The 23708-nt window shown below is 62.5% G+C and overlaps 1 protein-coding gene across 4 annotated transcripts; it reads left to right on the forward strand.

Moving 5' to 3' along the window:
* Nucleotides 1-4545: 4545 nt before the first annotated feature.
* On the forward strand, nt 4546-22595 carry CBFA2T3 (CBFA2/RUNX1 partner transcriptional co-repressor 3). 4 transcript variants are annotated; one of them, XM_054269425.1, is made up of 12 exons: nt 4546-4637; nt 13742-13873; nt 15443-15520; nt 16835-17076; nt 17446-17535; nt 18970-19151; nt 19259-19506; nt 19606-19691; nt 19915-20116; nt 20262-20330; nt 20471-20661; nt 21533-22595. In XM_054269425.1, the coding sequence occupies exons 2-12, from the start codon at nt 13762-13764 to the stop codon at nt 21806-21808; spliced, it is 1776 nt and encodes a 591-aa protein (XP_054125400.1). In that variant the 5' UTR covers nt 4546-4637; nt 13742-13761; the 3' UTR covers nt 21809-22595. The 4 variants fall into 4 exon arrangements, with proteins under 4 accessions (XP_054125400.1, XP_054125403.1, XP_054125402.1 ...); XM_054269427.1 differs by lacking the exon at nt 4546-4637 and adding an exon at nt 6349-6393; XM_054269426.1 differs by lacking the exon at nt 4546-4637 and adding an exon at nt 6398-6577.
* The last annotated feature ends 1113 nt before the right edge of the window (nt 22596-23708 follow it).

The raw sequence follows: 23708 nt of genomic DNA on the forward strand, positions 1-23708 counted from the left end.
CAGCTCGTGGGCACTCGGCCACACGTTGTCACCAAGCTCTGCAGTGCCACATCCAGCAGGGACCCAGATTGGTACCCAGGGATGCTCTGCTCCCCGAGAGGGAACGGGTAGAGACTGAGAAACCGAGACGGACAGACAGACAGACCCGCTGGGGGTGACACAGGAAACCTGAGGCAGCCAGGGCTGAGCACAGCACGGCTCGGTGCTCTCGCCTGCAGACACCGTGGGTCCCCTGAGAGCGGGCGGGGGCAGAACCGGCACGGCACGGCACGGCACGGCACGGGGAGGGATAGGGCTGGGCCACCTGCCTGGCCAGGGGCAAGGTGCGATAAACCAGCACCGTGCTTTACATGCCCGAGGCTTGTGAAAGGGGGATGCGGCAGGAATGGCAATCAGCCATCAGCTCATCCCAGCACGCTGGGGAGCGCCGGGGCTGAGATGGAGCTCCGGGAGAGCCAGGACAAGGGGAGTGCGTGGGGACAGCCCTGGGTCACCACCGATGGCTGGGCACCCACAAGGTGTGAAAAGTGTCCCATCACTGTGATGGCTGCAGAAGCAAGAGGGGCCATCTGAGGGTGCCCTGGTGGCACCGTGAGCCCAGCACCCACCTCGCTGCCCCTGCCCACATGCACAGCCCCGATAGCGGGCAGGGGTCCTGTGCAGGGCAGATACGGATGGCACACAAATGGTGGTGACCATTTCCTGTGAGGTTTTGGTACCAGTTGCCCTCAGCGAGCACTTTATCTCCTGGCACACACCAGGCCAAGGCCTCAGGCTCCCCTTCTCCCCCAGGACAGGTCCTTGTCACCCTCCAGAGCGCCCCGTGCAGCCTCTCCATGTGCAGCAGGGATGGATGGAGGATGTGACCCCCGAGCACAGGTGGTGGTGACACCCCATCCTGCTGGGCAGCTAAATCCGTTTGGTGGATTGATGGGTGATGGTGACACCTCCCGTGGGGTGGCACACCCGTGGGTGGGCAGGCGCTGTGGATGGGCACTGGGCAGGATGCTGGCAGTGGCAGATGCCCCTCCCCACAACGAAGGGAGCAGGGATCGCCGCACCGTGTGTGGCTCATCGCCATCAGTCACACACCCATCAATCACACACCGTGACCGACAGCGAGTCACGACAGGAGTTTCCATCCTCTGCCACGGGTGGGAACGCGCTGGGCCCCGCCGTGCCCCGCTCCCAGATTTGCCGGGGGAAGGAAGGATTGCCAGCCCGGGGCTGGATGGATCCCGCGGCTATCGGGCTCTGGCACGCGCTTATCTCCCGCTCCAGCCGTTCATTTCCCACCGCAGCCGAGCGCAGCGGGGCCACCGGCCCTGCTCCCATCCCTGTCCCCAGGCACAGCACAGAGCCCAGGGCTGAGGGGTGCGGGAATGTTTCCTGTAGGAATGCCAGACCCCCCTTTATCTCACCCACGGCACCCAGGCGTGTGGTGGATGGGTGGCCGTGGAGATCACAGCAGCCCCGGGCTGGCAGCGGGTTCGGGGCAGGAAAGGGTTAAGCCGGGGAAGTTTGCTCACTCTCAGCAATGATTTAAACCAGACAGAAAGGTTCTGTCATCCATCACGCTAACAGCCAGATCATTGTGTTTTAAAGTGTCTGTAATTGCAGCAATACAGAGACCGGGAGGGAGATAAAGGCTGGGAAGATGCAAATGCCGAGGGAAGCTCCAGCCCCTCGCACCCAGCGGGTACAGCCCTGGGGACAGCCCTGGGGACAGCCGGGGCTGGGGGTCCCAGGCCCCTCCTGCATGGCGATGGCACGGAATGGGTGATGGGGTGTCTTGGTGTGGTGGGAGCACCCACAAAACAGCACAAGGGCGCAAACCCAGTGACAGGGATGGGAAGGGTCTGAGTAGGTGCCGCACTCCAAATATTGTCTAAAAATCCTATTTATCTTCCTCATTATCCCTGACAGTACAAAGTGGCTCTCCTTTCCCGTTTCCTTCGGGATCCGGGGGATCCCAGGGATGGGGTACAAAGGAGGGGGGGACCTCGCCCAAAGCCTGCAGGAGGTGGCCACGGCCATGGCCACGGTGGCCCGGCTTTGTCCGGGCACCCCGGGCCACGTGCAAAGGCGCCGGCGGGGAATGATCAACAGCCAGCCGAACCCGCCGAATAAAGCCAGCTAACACAAATGTTTATTTTCGCAGTGGTGAATTATGACTTCAATAGACCAAAATTACAGGCTGCGTGCGTGGAATAGGAACGCAGCAGCCCCTGCCACCCAAACGCCACTGGGGAGGGGGGATGTGGTGGCTCTGTCCCCCTGCTGTCCCACGGGATGACACCACTGGGGGGGATGTGGTGCCTCTGTCCCCCTGCTGTCCTGCCCTAAAGGGGGATGTGGTGGCTCTGTCCCAAGTGGCAGTGCCTCCTGCCCATCCCCACAGTGCTTGAGCAGCTCTGGGATGTCCCCAGGGTGGCCAAGCAATGGGCCATTTAGTGGCCATAGAATGGTCACTCAGTGGCCTGGTGATGATCATTTATTACCTATAGAAAAGTCACTCAGTGGCCTGGTGGTTGGCATTTGCTGGCCATGCAGTGGCAATTTACTGGCCATGAAATGGTCACACAGTGACCATGCAATGACCATTTACTGGCCATACAGTGGTCACTCAGAGGCCATGGAATATCCTTTACTGGCCATGCAATGGTCACTCAGAGGCCATGCAATGACCATTTACTGGCCATGAAATGACCATTTACTGGCCATGCAATTGTCACTCAGAGGCCATGCAGTGGTCACTCAGAGGCCATGCAATAACCCTTTACTGGCCATGCAGTGGTCACTCAGAGGCCATGCAGCCCTTGTGCAGTGGCCGTGCCAGGGCCGTGCAGTGCCCTCACAGTGCCCACCCAGTGTCTGTGCCTCTCTGACTGCCCCGTGGCCCCGCAGCTGTCCTGTGCCACCCAACCCGGGCCGAGCCGAGCCGAGCCGAGCCGAGCCGAGCCGGGTGACTCCGCCCGGCAGAGCTGCCGCTCTCCCAATCCCCGGGGAGGGGAGGATGAGTAATGCACCGGCACAGGGCAGTCGCAGAGGGAAGCAGCTGCCAGGCACAGTAATTACACACAGAGGCAGGGCTGGGCTCGCAGGGAAATTCGCAGGGAAATTCGCAGGGACTGTGTTCCCGCAGCGTTGTAGGAGGACTTGGGGAGGGAAAATTTGAATGCTGTCCCCCAGCTGGCACGGGGCACGCAGGAAGGGTGTGCCAGGCAGCCAGATGTGCCCTGCTGTCGGGGAGGGTCCCACGGGCATTCCCAGCACGCAGCTGCCCTCGGAGCCCCCCCGAGGCCCAGCAGGGTGGGGGGCACTCCAAGGCCGGGCTGGGATGGGCATGTGGGACTCTGAGGGCTGTGCCCGTGCTCTTGTGGCTGCTCCAGTGCAAGCCCAGCCCTTGGGCCCCTGGAGAGGGAAGCTGAGCAAGCACAGCTCCATCCCCCTGCAGCCCCTTGCAGACACCCCCAACCTGCTCCACCCCCTTGACTCTTCCCATGGCCCCAGACCAGCCCTGGCCCGTTCCCTTGCAGTCCCTCCGGCTCCCCCAAAACAACTCCCTGCTCCTTGCAGCTCCCCAAAACGTGTTACTCTGCCCCCCATGCATCCCCCCACTCTCAGCTTTGCAACCCCCGATCTTTAGCATCCCAACCCTGACGATTCTGCAAACCCAGATCCCTGCAGCCTCCAAGCCCTGTACACTGCTGTGCATGGCCTTCCAGTCCCCAGAGTGTCACCAGGTCCCACGCTCCCCCTGAAACCCTGGGCAGCCCCATGTGCCGACCACCAGTGTCACGCAGCCCCGTGTCCCACTCAGTCCCCTGGTTCCGTGCAGAATCCTCGGTGCGGCCCAGCCCCGTATCCCTGTTCGTCCCATCCCGTTCGCGTCTCGATGCCGCCTGTTCCCATTCCCGTTCCAGTTCCCATTCCCTGCCCTGGTCCATACCCTCCCGTTCCCGTCCCGATGTCTCCCATTCACATTCCCGCTTCCGGTCCATCCCATCCCGTTCTCGTCCCAATGCAGCCTGTTCCCATTCCCATTCCCATTCCCATTCCCATTCCCATTCCTGCTCCCATTCCCGTTCCCTGTCCCGGTCCATCCCCTCCCGTTCCCCTCCCGGGGGTCCCGCTCCGGTGGCGGCGGCGGGGGGCGCCCCCTGGCGGGCGCGGCGGTCCCGCTCTAAGGCAGCGGCGCGGGCGGGCCCCGCTCACTCCGGGCCGGGCGGGCGGCAGCGGCGGCAGCGGCGGCGCGGCGGGGCCCGGCCGGGCACGGAGCGCGGCCGCGGGCGCCCCAGGGCCGCGGCGCGGCGCCGGGAGGATGCGGCGCCGGGGGTGAAGCGGCCCCGCGGATTTGCCGCGGCTTCTCCGCCCTCCCCCGCTTCTCCGGTGCCCCCCCGCCGGGGGGAGGGGAAGCGCCCCGAGCCCCGGAGCTGGCGGCGAGCGGCGGCCCCGGGCGCGGCGAGCGGCGGCGGGCAGGTGCCGGGGGCAGCCGCCGCCGCGGGGCCGCGCTCCGCCAGCGCCGGCCTTAAGCGGACCGGGGCCGCCGCCGCCGGGGGCCGCTGCCGGCTCTGCCCGCTCCTGACGGCCCCTGCCCTGGGACTTACCTCACGCCTCCGCCACACCTCAGGACGGTAAGTGCCGTCCGCCAGCGGGATGGAGACGGGGAGGCTGCCGGTGCCCGCGGGGGCTCCGGTGAAAGCGGGGCTTGGAATTCTCCCGGTGTTCGGGGGATCCTCTCGGTGGTCGGAGGAATCGGAGGCTCCCGGTGCCCGGGGAGGCTCGTAGGGCAGAGGGGCTGTGGGTGCTACCGGGGTTCGGAGGATGCTCTCGGTGTCCGGGGAATCGGAGGCTCCCGGTGCCCGGGGAGGCTCCCGTGGAAAGGGGCTGGGAACGCTCCCGATGCTCGGGGGTGCTCCCGGTGCGGAGGAGCCGGGGAGGCTCCCGGTGCCCGGGGGACGCTCCTGTTGTGCGGGAGTCCGAGATGCTCTCGGTACCCGGGCGAGGCTCCCGGTGTCGGGGCAGCGGGCGCTGCGCAGGGCAGTGAGAGGCTCCCGGTGCCCGGGGCATGCTCCCGGTGTCGGGGCAGCCGCCGGTGCGCAGGGACCGGGGATGCTCCGTGTGCCCGAGCCAGCGCGGTGCCCGCCACGGGCAGGGCAGCGGGGGCACGGCCGGGGCAGCGCTGGGAGCGGGGCAGGGCAGCGGAGGCAGCCCCGGAGCGGGATCGCCGTGCCCGTGGGCCCCGCTCCCACGCACCGCGCTGCCTCGGGGGGCGGCGGGGCGCGGACCCCGCTTCCCTCCGCTGCCGGGGCAATCCCTGCTCTCCCCTCCGTGTCCCCCCCGAGCGTCGGGGCGGCGTGGGGCGGCACAGCGTCCCCGGGAACCCACGCGAGTTTGTGCCCACCCACAGCAGAGACCCCCGGCTGTGCCTCCCCACTCGTGCCCTGCAATCCAACTCTTTGTCATGCCCGCGTCCGTCTCCGGCTGCTGTGGGCTGGGAGCCGGAGCCGTGCTGGGGGCGAGGAGGAGCTGCCCCACTCGGGAGAGTTTGCGGGAGGAATCCCGGGGCCGCTCCGGGAAGTTGCAGCCCCTCCGTTGTGTGTTTTGGGGCGAGGACGCGGCTCCGTGCTGGGGACGCGGGGCTGTGCTGGGAGCGCTCGCAGGGTCCCGGCGTGTGCCAGGGGATGTTTGTTTGTTTGTTTGGACGCGGATTTGGGAAGGAAGGCTGGCTCGGGAGCCTCCAGCGCTGCCGTTCATCACCGCCCGCTCTCGCTTTCCCTTTGGAATCGCTCTGAGCCGGGCAGCCCGGCCGTGCCGAGGGAACGCTGCCTGCGGAGCGATGGAGCGAGCCCGGCCCCGCGACACCGAGCCGGAGCACAAGCAGCTCTCCCCGTCACCCCCTCGCCGCTGGATGGTGCCTTCGGATACCGCAGAGCGTTCCTCTAGTTAAACACACCTTTTCTTGGAATTCTTTTTTTGCCCTCTATTAGCCAAGAAAAACTTTGCAACTTTGCTTCGCTGCCGGAGAGGAGCCGCCGCCGCCGCTGCGTTTCATTTTGTTTTTTTAATTCGAGGTCACGTGTGCGCTGACAGTGCCTTTGATTCCAAGCGATGGTCTCGTCTCCAGCTTAGGAAGAGCTTTTGAGCTCTTCCCTCTCTTGTTTTCTCTCTGTTCAGGAACAAAGAGATTTTTCTGCCTTTAATTAAAAGGAATATTAATTCCCCGCTCCTTTGTGGAGCGACTCGAAGACGCTCTGCGAACGCCCGTCTGCTCGGCGCCGCGGTGGGCGAGCTGTGCCGCGGTGCGGGGCATGGAGGAGCGGGGGAGCCGGCCCGAATCCTCCGCACGGAGCGGCAGCCGCGGAGGATGCTGACAGCCTCGGTGCTCGGGTGAGCGGCCCATGGAGCCGAGCTGCCGCCTGGGGCGGGCTCTTGGAGCCTCGGAGGTTTGTGAGGCAGGAATCCTGCCGGGAGTTTGAGCTCAGGGAGAGGTTCGGTGCCTGGGGAGGCGAGGGGAGGTGAGCTGGGCTGTGCCAGGGGGGTTTGCCCTGCCGGCTGCCTCCCGTGCTGCCAGGTAAGGCTTCACCCGGGAGCAGGCAGGTGCTGGGTGTGTTTTGTTTGGCAAACGCGAGTGCAGATGTTGGTTTGTAGGGGGGAAAGCCAGGACATGGAGGGGGAGAGGCTGTTCTCCCGTGGTGGGCTTGGGCAGTGGGGAGGCCTTGCGTGGCTGCAGGATTTGCTTTTTACATCAGGAACTTCCAGGCTGCAGGATGGAAAAATATTCTGGTGCTCAGCCCCCCTTCAGGGCTGGGCTGCTGGGGCAGGAGGGGGCTCTGGCAGGTCCCACGGGGTACCTGGGGCTGGCAGGTCTGTGCCGACGTTCCTGGAATTCTGCTTTGAGCCGTGGGTGTTTGCATGCCTGGAAACCCCGGCAGGATCCGGCGCTGAGGCTCCGGCGGTGCCCTGGGAACGGGCTCTGGCTCTGCTCGCTGCCGTCAATCCCTGCTGAACTCCGGGGGCACCGAGCTCTGCCCGTGGCCGTGCACGGTGCCCTGTCCTGCAGCCACCTCGGGAAGGTGTCCCTGTGCTGTGGCACCCCCGGGGAGGGAGGCACCCCATAAATATCTGTTATTTTACTTCTTAGCCCGAGTCAGGGGGCTGGCAGCGAGTCAACCAGGAAGCGCAGGGCTGCCAGGGAGTGCTGGCAGTGGGGCAGAGCTAGCTCCCTCCTGGGGGACACACAGATCCCCCCACAGCAGCACCGACCCTCTGCAGCCCCAGGCAGAGCAGCAGTGAGCACGAGGGGCAGATCAGGGCCGGGTGCTGTGAGCGGGGCTGGGAGGCACCAGGGACAGCGCAGGGGTTAAGCCGGGTTTAATCGCTGCTGCCGGGGCCGGGGATGCTGTGGGTGCTGCAGCTCGGGGGCTGTGCTGTGCTCTGCAGCCTGCCCTGTGCTCTCCAGGCTGGATCTCACGTGGGACATGGGTTCAGCTGCCCTGCAGGATGGGGAGACCCCGAGCTGGGATCAATCCTTGCCCGCCAGGGGCAAGAACAGGCTGGTGGCACCGAGGGCACTCCCTGGCCTCAGTGCCATTGCCCGGTTTGGGGTTATTTTTAGATTTCCTGAAGCTGTTTTCTGCCATTCCTCCCACTGTGCTCAGGCTCCCCAGGGGGAACCCCACCTTGACAAACCCCCAGCTTTCCTTCGGAGGATGCCGACCGATGCTTCCAGAAAACATCCGAGGGATTTCCTGTTTATTTCGCAAAATTCTCATTAATATTTTTTTTTCCTGTGTGTTCTTTGATTCAATTTCACACGGGCAAAACCGCCTTGAAATGGAAGCCCGCGGTTCAAAAATAGACAAAGAGTCGGCGAGGCAGCAGAGCCTGAGGCTGTGGGAGAGCGCGGCCGGATCCCCTCGGAGCCGGTCCCGGCCCGGGCAGCGGCTCTGCCTCGGTGTTCCCACGGTGCCGGCACCGGAGCCGCGGGTGCAGCGGGAGCTTTCCCTTCTCCAGCCGCTCTCTGCCTCCGGGATGCCCCGAGCCCCCTGCGTGCGCCGCTTGTCGCTGCTTCGGCCATCGGGGCCACCTTTGGGGCACGAGCATCCCCTGCAGAGGGATGCAGAGATCCCCGCTTGGGGCACGGGGCTGGTTTTGGGGCGCAGGGCTGGTTTTGGGGTGTGGGGCCGGTTTTGGGGCGCTCCCCTGGCATTGCTCTGGGGATGGTGCAGCCCAGGCGTGGAGATTTGGGGTGCCCCTTTGGCAGTGCTCCGGGGGATGCTGCAGCCCAGGCGGGGAGATTTGGGGTGCCCTTCTGGCAACCCAGGTGTGTGGATTTGGGGTGCCCCTTTGGCAGTGCTCTGGGGGATGCTGCAGCCCGGGCTGGGGATTTGGGGTGCCCTTCTGGCAGCCCAGGCTGGGGATTTGGGGTGCCCCTCTGGCGGCCCAGGCGTGGGTGTTTCCTGGGTGGGAGCAGCTCCGGCAGGGTCAGCCCCAGCCCTGCTCCTCTCCAGGTGTTCGGGCTGCCCGCGGCGCTGTTTACTCCTGGTGTTTAGCCAGGATATTTAATTTCCAGGAGTGTGAGGCAGCTGGGGAGCAGCAGGGTGTGTGTGTGTATGTGTGTGTGTGTGCCCACCTCCCTGTGCCACCCCGGTGGGATCAATCTGATGGTGGCAGCGGGTACAACACTGCAGCAGGTTCTGCGCTGCTGGCTGACAGGTCAGGGGGACCCCCCAAACCGCCCCTGTGTGTGGGGGACCCCTCCTCCAGCCCGTCCCCCCCCAGCAGCCACGTCGTCGCCAGCCGCTGTTGACTCACAGGCTCCGCCGTCGAGTCCCGGGGCTGAGGCCGAGATGCTTTTACAGGCAGGGCTGAAATGCACAAAATGTTCGACTTGTAAAATATGTAGCGTGAGAAAATAGCCTTTTCTGCTCTCCTCCTCCTCCTGCCGCCGCTCCCTGCCCCATCTGCTCGCTTGGAAAGCTGCCGGCAGCCGGGGGGGGGGGGGGGCCGGCGGCGCCCGGGGTCCTTGCCAGGGATGGCACCCACCCCGTGCCACCCCTGGGTGCCAGGAGGGCACAAGGATGCGCTCGCTCCATGGGGACGCTGCCTCCTCGCTCCTCTCGCCGTCCCGAAGTTCCGTGGGCACGTTTGGAGAAGGAGCGCGGGGTTGGCACCGGGAGTGCCAGCGGGGCTGGCCCACCCCGATTTTGGGGCATCCCGTGGGGTTTTGGGGTTTCCAAAACCTCTCCGGAGGGTCCCGGGGAATCCCCGTGCGAGGAGCCCCGGGAGGAGCCGCCACGCCGGAGCTGGCCGGGAGCCACGGCTTTCACCTTAATCCATCATTATCTGGGCACATTTCGGATCCTTGCCAAGAGCAAGGTGGGAAGGGGGGGTGTGAGCATGCTTTCCCTATTCCCCTGCCATCCTTTTTGCTGCCTGTGTGTAATTAACAGAGTAATTAAAAACAGGATGAGTTAATTGGTATTCATTTATGTGGCAGATGTTTTTAATTGAGATACGAAACAATTTACCTGTTTACATAAACAATAGCAAATGAAGGCTTGTAAAACAGAGAGGGCACCTTTTTTTTTCTTTTTTTTTTTTTGGCTTTTTGGTTGTTGTTTCGAGGAAAAATCAAACCCATCCCCATCCCCCACCATTGGTCATGCCAGCTTGGGGCTGTTGGCACTGCCTTGGTGGCACCAAGCCAGCTGCTTTGGGTCCCTGGCTGGGTGGGTTTGGGTTAAAAACTGGGATTTTGGGGTTTGGGGTGCATGGAGAGCCTGGCTGTGAGTGCTGCTGTCCCGTGTGGAGCTGTGCTGTCATTGCCACACTGCAGGGCTTGGGACCTGCTGGGGATGGTGGCCTGGAGTTGGCGCCCGTGGGGCATCTGCCAGCAGGGCTGGCACTGCAGGATGTGGGGGCTCAGGAAGCAAAGGCAATTGGAGTGTACCTGGGGAAATGTGCTTTACCTGGGAAATTGGGGTGTCCCTGAGCTGGGGAAATGTGCTTTACCCTGGGAAATTGGGGTGTCCCTGAGCTGGGGAAATGTGCTTTACCCTGGGAAACTGGGGTGTCCCTGAGCTGGGGAAATGTGCTTTACCCTGGGAAATTGGGGTGTCCCTGAGCTGGGGAAATGTGCTTTACCTGGGAAATTTGGGCTATTGGGAGGGGTCCCAGTTGGGCCAGGGGCACAGGAGCTGTCTCAGGGTGCCCCTGGGGTGACCTGCAGGGGTTCCCCAGGACTGGAGCTGCCTGGATCTGGGTTCCTGTACACATTGTGCCGAGTTTGGTTAATTGGATTTACTTTTGAAGGGCTTCGTTTGTGCTGGTGAGTGCTGGGTGTGGATTGCTCCCTGCTGGGCTGGCTCCCCAAAATGAGCACCTGGGACACCCCAGTGATGGGTGGGCAGCATCATCATGGAATCATGGAATGGTTTGGATTGAGAGGGGCCTCAAAGCTCAGCTCATTGCCCTGCCATGGCAGGGACACATCCCAGGGTGCTCCCAGCCCTGTCCAGCCTGGCCTTGGGCACTGCCAGGGATCCGGGGCCTCCCCACCATCACAGGGAGGAATTCCTTCCCAATATCCCATCTAAACCCACCTTCTGTCCCATCCCACAGCTGCACTCCTGCCTTGTCCTGCTCCAAGTGCAACTGGGGATGCACTCCAAGCCGCCCGTGTCACCTGTGTCACATTTGTCACCGTGGCCCAAAGAGGGGATCAGGATGGGTGCAGGGCAGGAGGGAGCTGATTGATCCCAGAGATCAGATCAGGATGGGTGCAGGGCAGGAGGGAGCTGATCCCAGAGATCAGATCAGGATGGGTGCAGGGCAGGAGGGAGCTGATGGTGGCTGATGGTGCCCCGAGGTCCCAGCAGCTCTGCCGGGCTGGTGCACGTGGCTGGCGCTGCTGCCCGGCCTCAGGCACTGCACGCCTCCAATTCCAAACCTGCCCCAGCTGGGACAGCTCCTGCCCTGCCATCTTATCGGGGAGTTGTTCTTGGCCCCGCCGGCTGCGGCAGCTGAGGAGCAGGAATGCTTCCCTGCCTTTGTTTCGCAGGCAGCCTGGCTTGGGGAGACGTCGCCTCCAGCATCTGGATTTCATTTGTGGCCATTTGGAGAGCATGAAGGATGCTGGGCGCTGAATTCCCTTTAACCCCTTCCTCACCCGGGCTGCTTTGCCTGCGGGGAGCCGCAGCTTTCCAGCGGCCACATCCAGGGCAGCTCCGTGCCTGCCTCACCCCATCCCTGGGGAAAGGAGAGCAGGGCAGCCGGCCCGGGCATCCTGGAGCTGGCACATCCCACTTGTTGCCCGGGAGGAGGCAGGACAAGGCTCGTGGTGGCTGGATGGGCTCTCTGGGGCTGTGGGAACAGCACAGGCTGGCATGGCATGGCATGGCATGGCATGGCATGGCATGGCATGGCATGGCATGGCTGCCAGCCCCATCCCTCGGGCACTGCCCCTGCCCCTCCGGATGCCCACTGGAATGTGCGACAGTGTCACCCTGCCCCGGGGGTCCAACCCTCCCTGCCGTGTGACAAATGGGGGGCTGGGGGTCACACGGGGGATGTGGGGGTCCCGCATCCGCCGGCCCCGGGGGCAGGGTGGGGAGCGGCCGCTCCCGCCGGCCCGGCAGAAAATACTAATCCTTTTATTTTTATATTATTACTTATTCATCTGGGCTGCGCAGACCTAATGGAAACCAGATGGAGGAAAACAGACACGGCCCCGAGCGGCTGGGACAAATTACCCCAAAGAGAGAAAAAAATAGAGGGAAAAATAATTCCAGTGGAGGTGGAGCTGGAGCTGTGCTGGGGAATCGCTGGTGAAGGTGCTGAGGGGAGGCTGCGCTGTGCTCCCCAAAACCTCCTTTGCTCTCCTGGAGCTCATCCCATCCTGCAGAGGAGCTGGGGTGCTGGCACAGCTGTGGTTGGGTCCTCTGGGCATTCCAAGCTCTGTATCCCATTGGATTTGGGACCGTTCCTGTGCCTGCCTGGCTGTGTTTGGGTTGCAAACACCTCGGGGAAAATTTAAAGCTTAAAGGCAAAAAAGAAAACACAAGAAAAACCAGAACCAGGCCCCGTTTCCCTGAGAGCTTGCTCAGCTTGATGGAAACTTTCCTGCCGATGGGAAGCTGTGGAAAAGCCATGTCAGTGCCAGGATGAATTGTCCATGTTTTCTCCTTGGTGTGGGGATGTGCAGGGAGTCAGGGCAGCGAGGGGGACCGGGGCTGGCATGGGGGGGATGCAGGCAGGGCCCAGGGCAGGGATGCAGGCCAGGGTGCTGCCAGGGGTGTGACAGGGACAGGGATGGTGCCAGGGATGCAGGCCAGGATCCTGTGGGATCCAGGTGCTGCAGCCGTGACCCCTGTGCACACTCAGGGCTCATCCTCTGCTGTCAGGGCTGGACCCTGCTCTGCTGAGTGACAGAGGAACCCTGGAAGGCTGGAGAGGTTTTGCCCAGAGATGGACATTTCACAAAAAGGAAAAGAAAAGGTTTTCTAAACAAATAATTTCTTCTGGCAGGCCCTGTAAGGAAGCTGAAGTTTTGGGGGGAGGAAAGCTGCGTGGTCTTGGGGTTCCTCCTGTGGCTGGGCAGGGAGAAAGGAGCGAGGAACAGGGAACAGCAGCATTCCAGTCTGCTGTGGACAGAGAGGGATAGCCATGGTGCTGGAGCCTTCCAGAAGGATCCTGTGGGTGACCAGCTGAGATTTTGGCTCCTGCCACCATCTCCTGGTGCTCTGTGTGCCACTGCCTGCGGCACCACCCCGATGGCATCTCCGTGGGGATCAGGCCCTGCTTTTACTTAGCCCTGCCAAAGTGCTGTGGCCGGGTTCAATTCATCTCCCCGCATTTGCCCTGAATTAAGGAGGGATATTGGATTAGTGATTATCAGCCAGGCACAGGGGGTCCCCATGGCCGGAGGTGGCCGTGGTGGCCGCTTCCATCTTTGGCTGGAGCTGGTGGCAGGGCAGGCACGGTGACAGTGACAGATCCCCACAGCTGCCAGCACTTGTGGCCACCCGTCAGGGCCAGTGTGGCAGCCAGGGCCCCAGAGCCTGCCCTGGGGCTGTGTCTGCAGGGGGTGGTGCTGGCATGCTCCCCCCTCGGCAGGGAATGCACTGCTGGGAGTTGTTTGGGGCTGGGAGGGAGGCGGTGATGCCTGCTGGGGTGATGGTGATGGTGATGGTGATGGTGATGGTGATGGTGATGGTGATGGTGATGGCCGGAGCTCCACGGTCCCTGGATTGCAGGACCTGCCCTTGCAGGGCCACTCGGCTCTGGGCAGGACAGTCACTGGTGGATGCGTGGGTCCTGCTGCTGTCACTGCCACTAAACACCGGCTGTAATGACCCCACAGTCTGTGCCAGGGGCTGTGCCAGCCCTGGGTGATGCTGCCAGGGATGGTGAGGGGTCAGCAGGCAGCAGGAATTCCCAGGATGTGTCGCTGTGACAGCAGTGATGTGACGCAGGCTGGGGCAGGCTTGGCACTGCAGGGGCAGAGCGGTGCCAGCGCTGTGTCCATGAACAGCAGCTCCACACCCTCCCACCACCCTGTGGCACACGGCACACCGGGCACCGTCCCCGTCACCCGAGCTCTCCGGTGGCACCAGCGATGCCCAGCCCAGCCTGATGTCCCCAAGTGTCCCCTGCACCCCTGACCCCTGTTTGGCAGGGAATCCCAGCCCTGCCTGGCACGCCCTGCTCATCTCCCCGTGCCCTCTTCCCGCAGATAACGCGGAGACCGCCGCCATGCCCGACTCGCCGGCCGACGTGAAGACGCAGGCGCGCTCCTCGCCACCCAGCATGCCCCCGCCCGCCGCCCAGGGAGCCTCCCGCCACCCCTCCTTCGCTCCCAGCACCAGTGAGTACCCTGGCACGGGCTGCCAGCCCGGGGCTGCCCCCTGCTCCTCCCGACGGGGCCGGCAGCGCGCTCGGAGCCCAGCGCGGCGCTGGCGGTGACACGGGTGACAGCAGCTGGCCTCAAGGCTCTGCTGGGGTGCCCGTTGCCAAGTCACGGCTGGAGCATGTTCCTGTGAGGTCCCTGGGGACAGGGACATCCTGCCAGCCACTCACCAAGTGCTGGCACAGGGCAGGGTGTGGTTGGAGGGTGGTGGGGTTGGGGGAGTTCCTGTGGATTGCAGATGGCCCCGTGCGTGTGGGGACACATCTGTCCCTCTGCATGTGGCACCCAGCGGTGGCAGGGCAGTGTCATGGCCAGCCACAGTGGCTGGGAGCTCCTTGTCCTGCCCAGGCTATGGTGTGGTGGCATCAGGGGATGCCAGGAGGGAGTTCCAGTCTCTGTAGTTGAGTGGGGACAGCCACCCAACGTGGTGGTGGCACCAGAGCCACGTGGGCTCATTGCACACCCACAGGGTTTGCACCAGGGGTCTGTCACTGTGCCGGTGTCACTGTCCTGGCACGTGGATGGACAAGGCACAGGCAGTGCAGGATCCAGACAGGCAGGGGACAAGGCTGGGCCCTGCAGGAGTGGCAGTGGCCACTGCCAGCGGCTGCCCCAGTTCTGCTGAGACTTTTCCTGGGCCCGTGCATGTGCAAGGGTTTTGCTCGTAGCTGTTTCTTGCTCAGAAAAACCCCAGTGGGGAAGAAAAAACCCCAAAACAACCCCTGAGATCCATTCCCTGACCCCTGCACCCCCTAGCAGTGCTTCTGGACTCTAGAAATCAGTTTGTGCTTGGCCGTGCTTGGTTGGTTCGGGTGTCAATCCCAGCCCTGTGCTGATGTGGCAGCCCAGGTGTGGCTGGGTCTGAGATGAGGGACCAGGAGTGCAAATGGCCTCTGCACCATGGCTGTGCACAGAGAGGGGTTCAGGATGTGAGGCTGGGGGTGCAGGCAGCCTCTGCACCATGGCTGTGCACAGAGAGGGGTTCAGGACACGGGGCTGGGGGTGCAGGCAGCCTCTCTGCCATGGCTCAGCACAGAGCGGGGTTCAGGACACGGGGCTGGGGGTGCAGGCAGCCTCTGCACCATGGCTGTGCACAGAGAGGGGTTCAGGACACGGGGCTGGGGGTGCAGGCAGCCTCTCTGCCATGGCTCAGCACGGAGCAGGATTCGGGATGCAGGGCCAGGGATGCAGGCGGCCTCTCCATCCCATCTCAGCATGGAGCAGGGTTTGAGACACAAGGCTGGGGGGCATGGAGCAGCTTGGCATGGCCACCACGGCATTTTGGTTGTTCTTGGCCTCGGGGGACCTCATTTGGCCCCTAAACTGTCAGGACTTTATCAGGCAGCCGAGCATCCTTGTGAACCCTCCCTGTGGCTGCAGTGGGACGCAGGGACCCGGCTCCCTGGTGAGTCTGGTGGCTTTGCCCATGGCCCATGTGCCCATGGTGAGGAGCATCCCGTGCAGGGCCCCGGGCCGAGAGCTGCCCCCTCTGCTCTCTCATCATAGCGTGTTTTATTTTGCTTGCAGATCGAGACGCTGGCCCTCCGACGTTTCTGCCTCGCGGCCGTTTTCATGGTTGCTTGAAATGGTCGATGGTCTGTCTTTGTAAGTAAAATGAAACACCCGCTCTCATGAGAGACCCGAGCACAGCCACAGCCCCGGGGTGCTCCCCTCGCCAGTCACGGGGATGGGACCCCCAGCCCCATCCCAGCCAGGGACAGGTGTGCTGTGCTGTCCAACTTGGGCACGCAGCTGTCGCGGGAATAAAGCCCTGGTGGCTGCCGGGTTATTTTTGGCACCTCTTCAGCGGGCGGCGGGCACTGCCCGGCCAGAGAGTGAGCGGAGAGGGACCCCTGAGCAGGCAGGGCTGGCAGGGCAGGGCAGGGCAGCACCCCCAGGCACCCCCAGGTCAGTGCAGGGGTCCCAGAGGGGACAGGCGTGTGTGTGCCGGGGGACAGTGGCGGCGCGCTGTCGGGATGTGGGTGACACATGTTGTCACACCTGCCATCAGGTCATGGGTGACACGTGTTGTCACCTGCGCCTTTGGGACGAGGGTGACGTGTCTTGTCACCCATGCTGGCTGGGACATGGGCGATGTGTGTTATCACCCATGATGTCGGGACATGTGTTGTCACCTGTGGCGTCAGGACATGGGCGATGCGTGTCGTCACCTGTGCTGGCTGGGACATGAGTGACACATGTCGTCACTCACAGCATTGGGACATGGGTGTCGTGTGTTGTCACCCATGACGTTGAGACCTGTGTGGCACGTTGTCACCCATGCCATCGGGACACGGGTGAGGCATGTTGTCACCCACAACACTGGGACACGGGCAGCGTGTGTTGTCACCCATGCCATTGGGACATGGGTGATGTGTGCTGTCATCCACGCCGTCGGGACAGGGGTGACAGCCATTGTCACCTGTGCTGGCCAGGAAAAGGTCCCTGTGCTCACGTGGGGCTGGTGCAGGAGAGCAGGGTCTGCCCCTCTGATGGTTGGTACCCCAGAATATCCCCGTGGGTGTGTTGGTGTGCGGTGTGCAGGCAGCTCCTGTCCTTGCTGAGCAGGCAGGGGGGACAGAGGTGGCAGTGACATTCTGCAAGCCAGGCTGGGCTCCGTGGGAAATGGTTCTCTGTGGGAGTGCTGAGCAGGGCAGGATGGAGCCCCTTCCCTTGGCTGCTTGGCTGTTGAGGAGCTGGATCAGGCCTCTCACCATGCTGGGGGATGCTCTGCATCCCCTCCTTGCCCTCCCACCAGCCCAGGATGCAGCCCCAGAGATTCACCAGCATCCTGAATCCCTCCAGGGGGTGCCAGCCCCACATTACCCAGCAGGACACTCTGGTCCTACCATCCCACCTTGTCCCCAAGGTGCCATGGCACAGCCACCCGCTGTGACCCCCCATTCCCTGTGTCCCCAGTGATGAACGGGAGCAGCCACTCGCCAACCGCCATCAATGGGGCTCCGTCCACCCCCAACGGGTTCAGCAACGGGCCGGCCACCTCCTCCAGCGCCTCCCTGTCCACCCACCAGCTCCCTCCAGCCTGTGGTGCCCGCCAGCTCTCCAAGCTGAAGCGCTTCCTCACCACCCTGCAGCAGTTTGGGAACGACATCTCCCCCGAGATCGGGGAGCGGGTGCGCACCCTCGTCCTGGGGCTCGTGGTACGTCCTGGGCTCAGCCAGGGGACCCCACATCTGGGGATCCTGGGTTTTCTTCTGGGCATGGAGATGCTGCTAAGAGGGAAAGAGTGGCCTAGATTGATCTAAATCCTGGAGGAAAGGGGGTTGTTTTCCCAGCATCTCCGGGGATCTGCACAGCCAGTGCAGGTTGGTCCTGGCTGCTGGCATCGCCAGTGAAGCCTTGAGCGTGGTTTTCCCTGGGGTGTGGTTTTCCCTTGAGCGTGGTTTTCCCTGGGGTGTGGTTTCCCTGTGGGCCTGGCAGAGGAGCAGCAATGGGGGAGGGACAGGCAGGTGTGCCCCAGGTGTGCGGGGGGCTGTGCCAGGGGTGCTGAGCCCAGGCTGTCCCCACAGAACTCCACCCTCACCATCGAGGAGTTCCACGCCAAGCTCCAAGAGGCCACCAACTTCCCGCTGCGACCCTTCGTCATCCCCTTCCTCAAGGTGGGTCTCCAGCCTGGGCAGGGTGGGATTCATGGCAGCATTTCAGCACAGGGGATTTGGGGGTGCCTTTGGGGATTTGGGGGTGCCTTTGGGGCTGGCAGCTGCCCGTGGCTCTGCCCGTGTCCCCACAGGAACACATGTGCCCCCACACGTGTGGAGTCATGCTGGGCCAGGGCTGGTTGCAATAAAGTGAGGGGTCAGCCCAGCTGGTTGCCACTTGCAATTGCAAATTCATTAAAAAGTCTCCCTTTTTTTTAATTTGCCTTTTAATTTTGTGCTGACTCTGCAGCATCACCCTGCTCTGGAGGGATTTGCCTGATGCTGGCATGCCTGGCAGCGTGGGCACTGCCAGCAGATGTTTGAGCCTGCTGTCCCCCGTCCATTGCTAACAAAGTAATAATTAAAAAGTGCAAAAATAGCCCCTTTTCCACCTCTGCATGGCAGCCCCCCCAGAGCAGGGGTCCGTGAGTGGAGGTCTGTGTTTATCACAGGAATCTGCTGGTGTGGTTTTCTCCAAGCTGAGCTGGAGGGGGACAGCAGTTTGCAGGGATTTTGGGCTCCTGTCAGTGTGCAGGGATTTTGGGCTCCGTGGGAGCAGGGAAGGTGACCTGGCAGGCCCGGGCAGGCGCTGGTGGCCCTGTGGCTCCAGGCAGGCTGGGATCCATCCCCGCTGTCCCCGTGCCAGGAGCGCAGCGGCCGCCCTGGCACCCCGCTCCCAGCTGTTCCCACCGCCCGGCCCAGATGTTTCTCATTATCCTAACTGCAACCAGCCGGGCTCGGCGTGCTTCCCAGACTGGGGACTTGCTGTTTTTGTGGGATTGCTCCCCCCCCCGGGCCAGGCAAGGGAAGGGGAGGGAGGGTCTGGCCCTGCTCACCGCAACTGCAGCTCGGGCTGTGGCGCTAACGTGTCCCACAGATGGGATTTGGCTGTGGCTCAGCTGCCTAAGGCGAAATCCAGGGCTGGCAGCCAGAGAGCCGGGCAAAAGGGGGTTCTGCTGCTTAATTCTGCTGCTCCTGGGGCTGCTGCACCGTGGGGGGACACAGTGGGTGGGTGGGAGGGGAGTTCACAGCTGATCCTTACAGCTGTGGGTGCCACAGGGGCTGTGGGGGTCCCATAGGTACAGTCCCCACGGAGCAGTCATGGGGACAGGGTGTCTGAGGTGGCTGAGCTGGCCCAGGGATGATGCTCTGCAGCCACTGCCAGATGCAGGAGGGCTCTGTTGAAGCTGTGTCTGAGCCCTGTAGGGTGCCACACACGTCCCCCAAAAGCCCACCCGGCCCCTGGGCACACTGCTGGCATCCCTGGGAAAGGGAGCAGGAGCCCAAAGGGAAAGCACCCCCTGGCACCCCATGCCCGTGGTGAGCTGGGGGCACAGCCAGGCTGCGCTTATGGGGCTGCAGGGCTGTGGAATGGACTGTCACCCCACCCCACAGGCCAACCTGCCGCTGCTGCAGCGGGAGCTGCTGCACTGCGCCCGCATGGCCAAGCAGACCCCGGCCCAGTACCTGGCCCAGCACGAGCAGCTGCTGCTGGACGCCAACGCCTCCTCTCCCATCGACTCCTCCGAGCTGCTCCTGGAGGTGGGCGAGAGCGGCAAGAGGAGGACGCCAGACAGGTGCCAGCCTGGGCAGGGGCGTGTGGGATCCTTCAGGGGCACAGCCCTGAAAAGGGGAGGCTGTTCCGGGGGGCCCAGTGGGGACCAACCTCCTCTCCTCCGGCCAGGACCAAAGAGAACGGTTTGGACCGAGACCCCCTGCACCCCGAGCACCTCAGCAAGCGGCCGTGCACCATGAGCCCAGCGCAGCGCTACAGCCCCAGCAACGGGCTGAGCCACCCCCCAAACGGGCTGGGGCACCCCCCCGCCGGCCCCCCCCTGCCCCAGCACTACCGCCTGGAGGACATGGCCATGGCACACCACTACCGGGACAGCTACCGGCACCCCGAGCCCCGCGAGCGCCCGCGGCCCGCCGGTGAGCCCTGCTGCGCCCGGGCACGGGGGGAGCGGGGCTGGGAGCCCCAAAGGGAGAGGGGTCCTGCAGGGCTGACCCTGCTCTGCTCTTGCCCCGCAGCCGTGCACGGGACGCGGCAGGAGGAGGTGATCGACCACCGGCTCACGGACCGGGAGTGGGCCGAGGAGTGGAAGCACCTCAACAACGTAAGTGGTGTCCCTGCCCCACCCCGTGTCTGTGTGTCCTTCCACTCTGCCCTTAATCCCTACGGGGATTTCCTCCCGAGCATCCTCTGCTTCCCCAGCCAGCACAGCACCCTGGAGCTGGCACAGCCTGGCATAGCCCAAATCCCCCTGCCCAGCGCTGGGCACTGAGCCCCCAGCTGCCTGCATCAGAGCCCCCTCCCCACTCCTGCTGCTGCCCCCACAGCTGCTGAACTGCATCATGGACATGGTGGAGAAGACGCGGCGCTCGCTGACGGTGCTGCGGCGGTGCCAGGAGGCCGATCGCGAGGAGCTCAACCACTGGATCCGGCGCTACAGCGACGCCGAGGACATGAAGAAAGGCAGCCCCCCCTCGGCACGGCCCCACAACTCCTCCTCCTCGGCCGCCGCCGAGGCTCCCCAGTTAGGTACTGACCCCCGGGGCCGCGGGCCGCCTGCGGGGGCTGCGCCCGCTCCGGGTGCCCGCGCCGCTCTCCCGGGGGTCTGGCGCCGCCGGCAGGGGCGTTCCCAGGGGATGGCATCTCCTAAGGGCGTCCCCTCTCTCCTTGGCAGACGCTCACCGGGACTTCGCGCCGCGGCCGCTCTCCGGGTACATGCCCGAGGAGATCTGGAGGAAGGCTGGTGAGTGCGGGGGGGGCACAGCCCCTGGCAGGGCTCTGCCCAGCTCCCCTCATGGGATGCCTGTGGCACAAGAGGAATTGGGGTGGTTTAGGGGGAAGGGGGGATGCTGGGGCAGCGGCACCTAACCCTAACCCTTCCAGAAGAAGCCGTGAACGAGGTGAAGCGCCAGGCCATGTCCGAGCTGCAGAAGGCCGTGTCGGACGCCGAGCGCAAGGCCCATGAGCTGATCACCACCGAGCGCGCCAAGATGGAGCGGGCCCTGGCCGAGGCCAAGCGCCAGGCGTCCGAGGATGCCCTCACCGTCATCAATCAGCAGGAGGACTCGAGCGAGGTGGGGACCCTGGGGACGGCGTGGTGGCAGTGCTGGTGTGCGGGACCTGCTTGTCATGCCATTGATGTCACAGCATCTGCACGCGAGGGTGGGAATGGGAGCGTGCAGCAGCACCCTGGGATGGGAGGAGAGGGGAATTCCTGCCTAAAGATGGGGATGCAGGGTGTGGGCAGTGATAGGGTGCATGGATGTGGATGCAGTCTAGGATGATGTGCATGGTCTGGGATGTTGTGCATGGTCCAGGGTAGGGTTGAATGGTCTGGGATTAGGGAGGCCTGGTTCAGGATAGGGGAGCACGGTCCAGAATTGGTGTGCCTAGTCTGATATGGAAATACACAGTCTGGGATGGATGTGCAGAGTCTGGGATAGATGTGGATTCTCTGGGATGATGTGCATAGTCCAGGACAGGGGTGCACAGACTGGGATGGCTGTGCACATTTTGGGGTGGATATTACACTCTCTGGGATGGACGTGCACACTCTGGGATGAATGTACACATTCTGGGATGGATGTACATGGTCTGGCATGGATGTGCCCAGACTGGAAGGGATGTGCACACTCTGGGATGATGTACGTGGTCCAGGACAGGGGTACACACTTTGGGATGGATGTGCACACTCTGGGATGATGTACATGGTCCAGGACAGGGGTGCACACTCTGGGATGAATGTTCACCTTCTGGGATGGATGTACATGGTTTGGGATGGATGTGCACAGAGTGGGATGGATGCGCACACTCTGGGATGGACGTGCACATTCTGGGATAGTTGTGCACGCTCTGGGATGATGGAGTGCCCAGTCCCAGGTGAGGGTGCACAGCCCAGCCCGGGGTGCACGCTCCAGAGCTGAGTCCACGTTCCCATTCCCGCAGAGCTGCTGGAACTGCGGGCGGAAGGCGAGCGAGACGTGCAGCGGCTGCAACACGGCGCGCTACTGCGGCTCCTTCTGCCAGCACAAGGATTGGGAGAAGCACCACCACGTCTGCGGGCAGACTCTGCAGGGGCTGCCGGGCCCCGCCGCGCCCGGGCCGGGCCAGCCCGACGCGGTGCCCGCCGTGGCCAGCAGCCCCAGCGAGGCGGGCTCGGTGGCCGCGTCCCGCGCCGGCACCCCGGCCACGCCGGCGCCGCTGGACAGCGCGTCCCGCTGAGCCGGAGCCGCGCACTGACTGACTGCACCCCGTGCAATTTCCTCAGCTACCTGACTGACTCGTGTGACCTCCGAAACGACCTCTCTAGCTCTCACAACTAATCCTCACGGATCCTCAAACTGGGCTTTAAGTGGAGTTAAGGCAAATACCGGTCTCTGTTCTTTCTTCAGTCTTTGTTTTGGCTTTTTTTCGGTTGGTTTTCTATCGGTTGGGGGATTGTGGTTTGGGATTTTTTGGGTTTTTTGGCTGGTTTTGTTTTTCTTTTTTTGCTCTTTGGATGAGGGATTTGGCTCCAGCATCACCAAGCAGTGCTGTGGGGAGAGACCAGCCCGATGCCATCCCCCAACAGCGCTGCTGAGGAGCTCACTTGGAGGAGGAAAGAACCTTCTTTTCTTCATCTCTCTCTTCCTATTTTTTATTTTTTCTTTTTACTTTTTTTTTTTTTTTGTAAAAAAAATAAAGAAAATAAAAAAGAAAACGTCGGACTCTTTGGCTTTAAGTAAGAAATTGTAAAAAAGAAAAAAAAAAAAAAAAAAAAAAGGAAAAATCCAAAAACCGGACGACGCGTGACGGACGCTCACCTGTAACTACCTTGCTAGCTAGCCAAGAACAGACCAGACTCACCTCTGCTCCAAAGGAAATCCAAAACCAAGGAAGATCCAAACGTCTCTCCACTGCCAAAGTTCGTTTCGTTCTGTTGTCGCTTCCTTCCCCTCCCCACAAGGATGGATGGACATGCCCCTGGGGCTTTAAAGAATTTCTATTAAAATAAAGCAAAAAAAAAAAAGTGTTTTTTTACTAAAACCCCAACCCCCAAGGCGTGGGAGGGGGAGATGGGGCTGAGAACCGCAGCCGGAGCCGGCACATCTCTACCTCTGCCCGCCACCACCCTGGAAAAGGAGAACAAAAAGGAGATTAAAAAACAAAAAAAAAAGAGAATAATAATAAAAAAAAAATTTAAAAAAATGAAGTTAAAAGATGGATTTTGGGTTTCTCCCTCCCCGAAGCCGTCGGGGGACCCCCCATCCCTTCACTGCCAGGCTGCTCCCACACCCCGCGCTGGATTTGTTTCACAAGGATTTTTAAGAGGAAAAGGAAAGGAAAAGGAATGGAAATGGAACGCTGCCACCTTCCTGGCCAAGGACAATGTGGATTATTGGGATTCTTGCCTCGCTGGAGCAGCACGGAGGAGGAAGTGCAATAGGGGAAGCCCGAGCTCCGAGCGGAGGCAGCAGTGCTGTGCGCTAATGTGAATGTAAATAGTGTCTGCAGAGGTCCAAAAATGAACCATAATAATAATAATAATAATGATGCTAGTGATAATAATAAGAGACGTTTGCCAAATAAAGGATGAGGAGGAAGCGTGGAGCCGTGGCGCTGGCCCGAGCAGGCCTGGCATCGAGAGGAGCTGTAGTTTTTCTGCATTTGCAAAACCCATCCTGTGTGTTTTCCGTAGGGGAGGAAGAGGAGGGCAGGGCTCGGGGCTGGGAGGGTTGTGCTGCCGGTCACAGGGCTGGGCTGGGCCACAGCAGAGCGTGGGACACGCCAAGGCTGATGGCCCTGTGCCACTGTCACCCAGCCCTGCTGGGGGTTCTGTGCGCCCCAAGGCCTTGGTGCATCCCCTGGGAGGGCTCTGCGCACCCCAAAATCTTGGTGCGTCACCTTGGATGAGTACTGTGCACCCTGAGACCCTGGGGGGTTTCTGTGCACCCCGAGATCTCTCTGAATCCTTCCAGGGTTGTTGTTCTGTGGTCTCGGTGCTTCCCCCCCAGGAGGTTTCTCTGCACCCCAAGATCTTGGTGCACCCTCTTGGGAAGGTTGCATGCACTCCAAGATCTTGGTGCACCCTCTTGGGAGGGTTCTGTGCACCCCAAGGTCTTGGTGCATCCCCCCAGGGGTT

This window comes from Melozone crissalis, unplaced genomic scaffold, assembly GCF_028551555.1.
Source record: "Melozone crissalis strain CALT ecotype California unplaced genomic scaffold, PUWL_Pcris_2 ptg000007l_1, whole genome shotgun sequence".
In the NCBI taxonomy this organism is placed as follows: Eukaryota; Metazoa; Chordata; class Aves; order Passeriformes; family Passerellidae; genus Melozone; species Melozone crissalis.

Coding starts and splice junctions, on each gene's coding strand:
- CBFA2T3 (XM_054269425.1), top strand. CDS start 13,762: ATGCCCGACTCGCCGGCCGACGTGAAGACGCAGGCGCGCTCCTCGCCA. Junction 13,874..15,442: donor CTCCTTCGCTCCCAGCACCA/GTGAGTACCCTG, acceptor TTTTGCTTGCAG/ATCGAGACGCTGGCCCTCCG. Junction 19,507..19,605: donor CGAGCGCCCGCGGCCCGCCG/GTGAGCCCTGCT, acceptor CTTGCCCCGCAG/CCGTGCACGGGACGCGGCAG.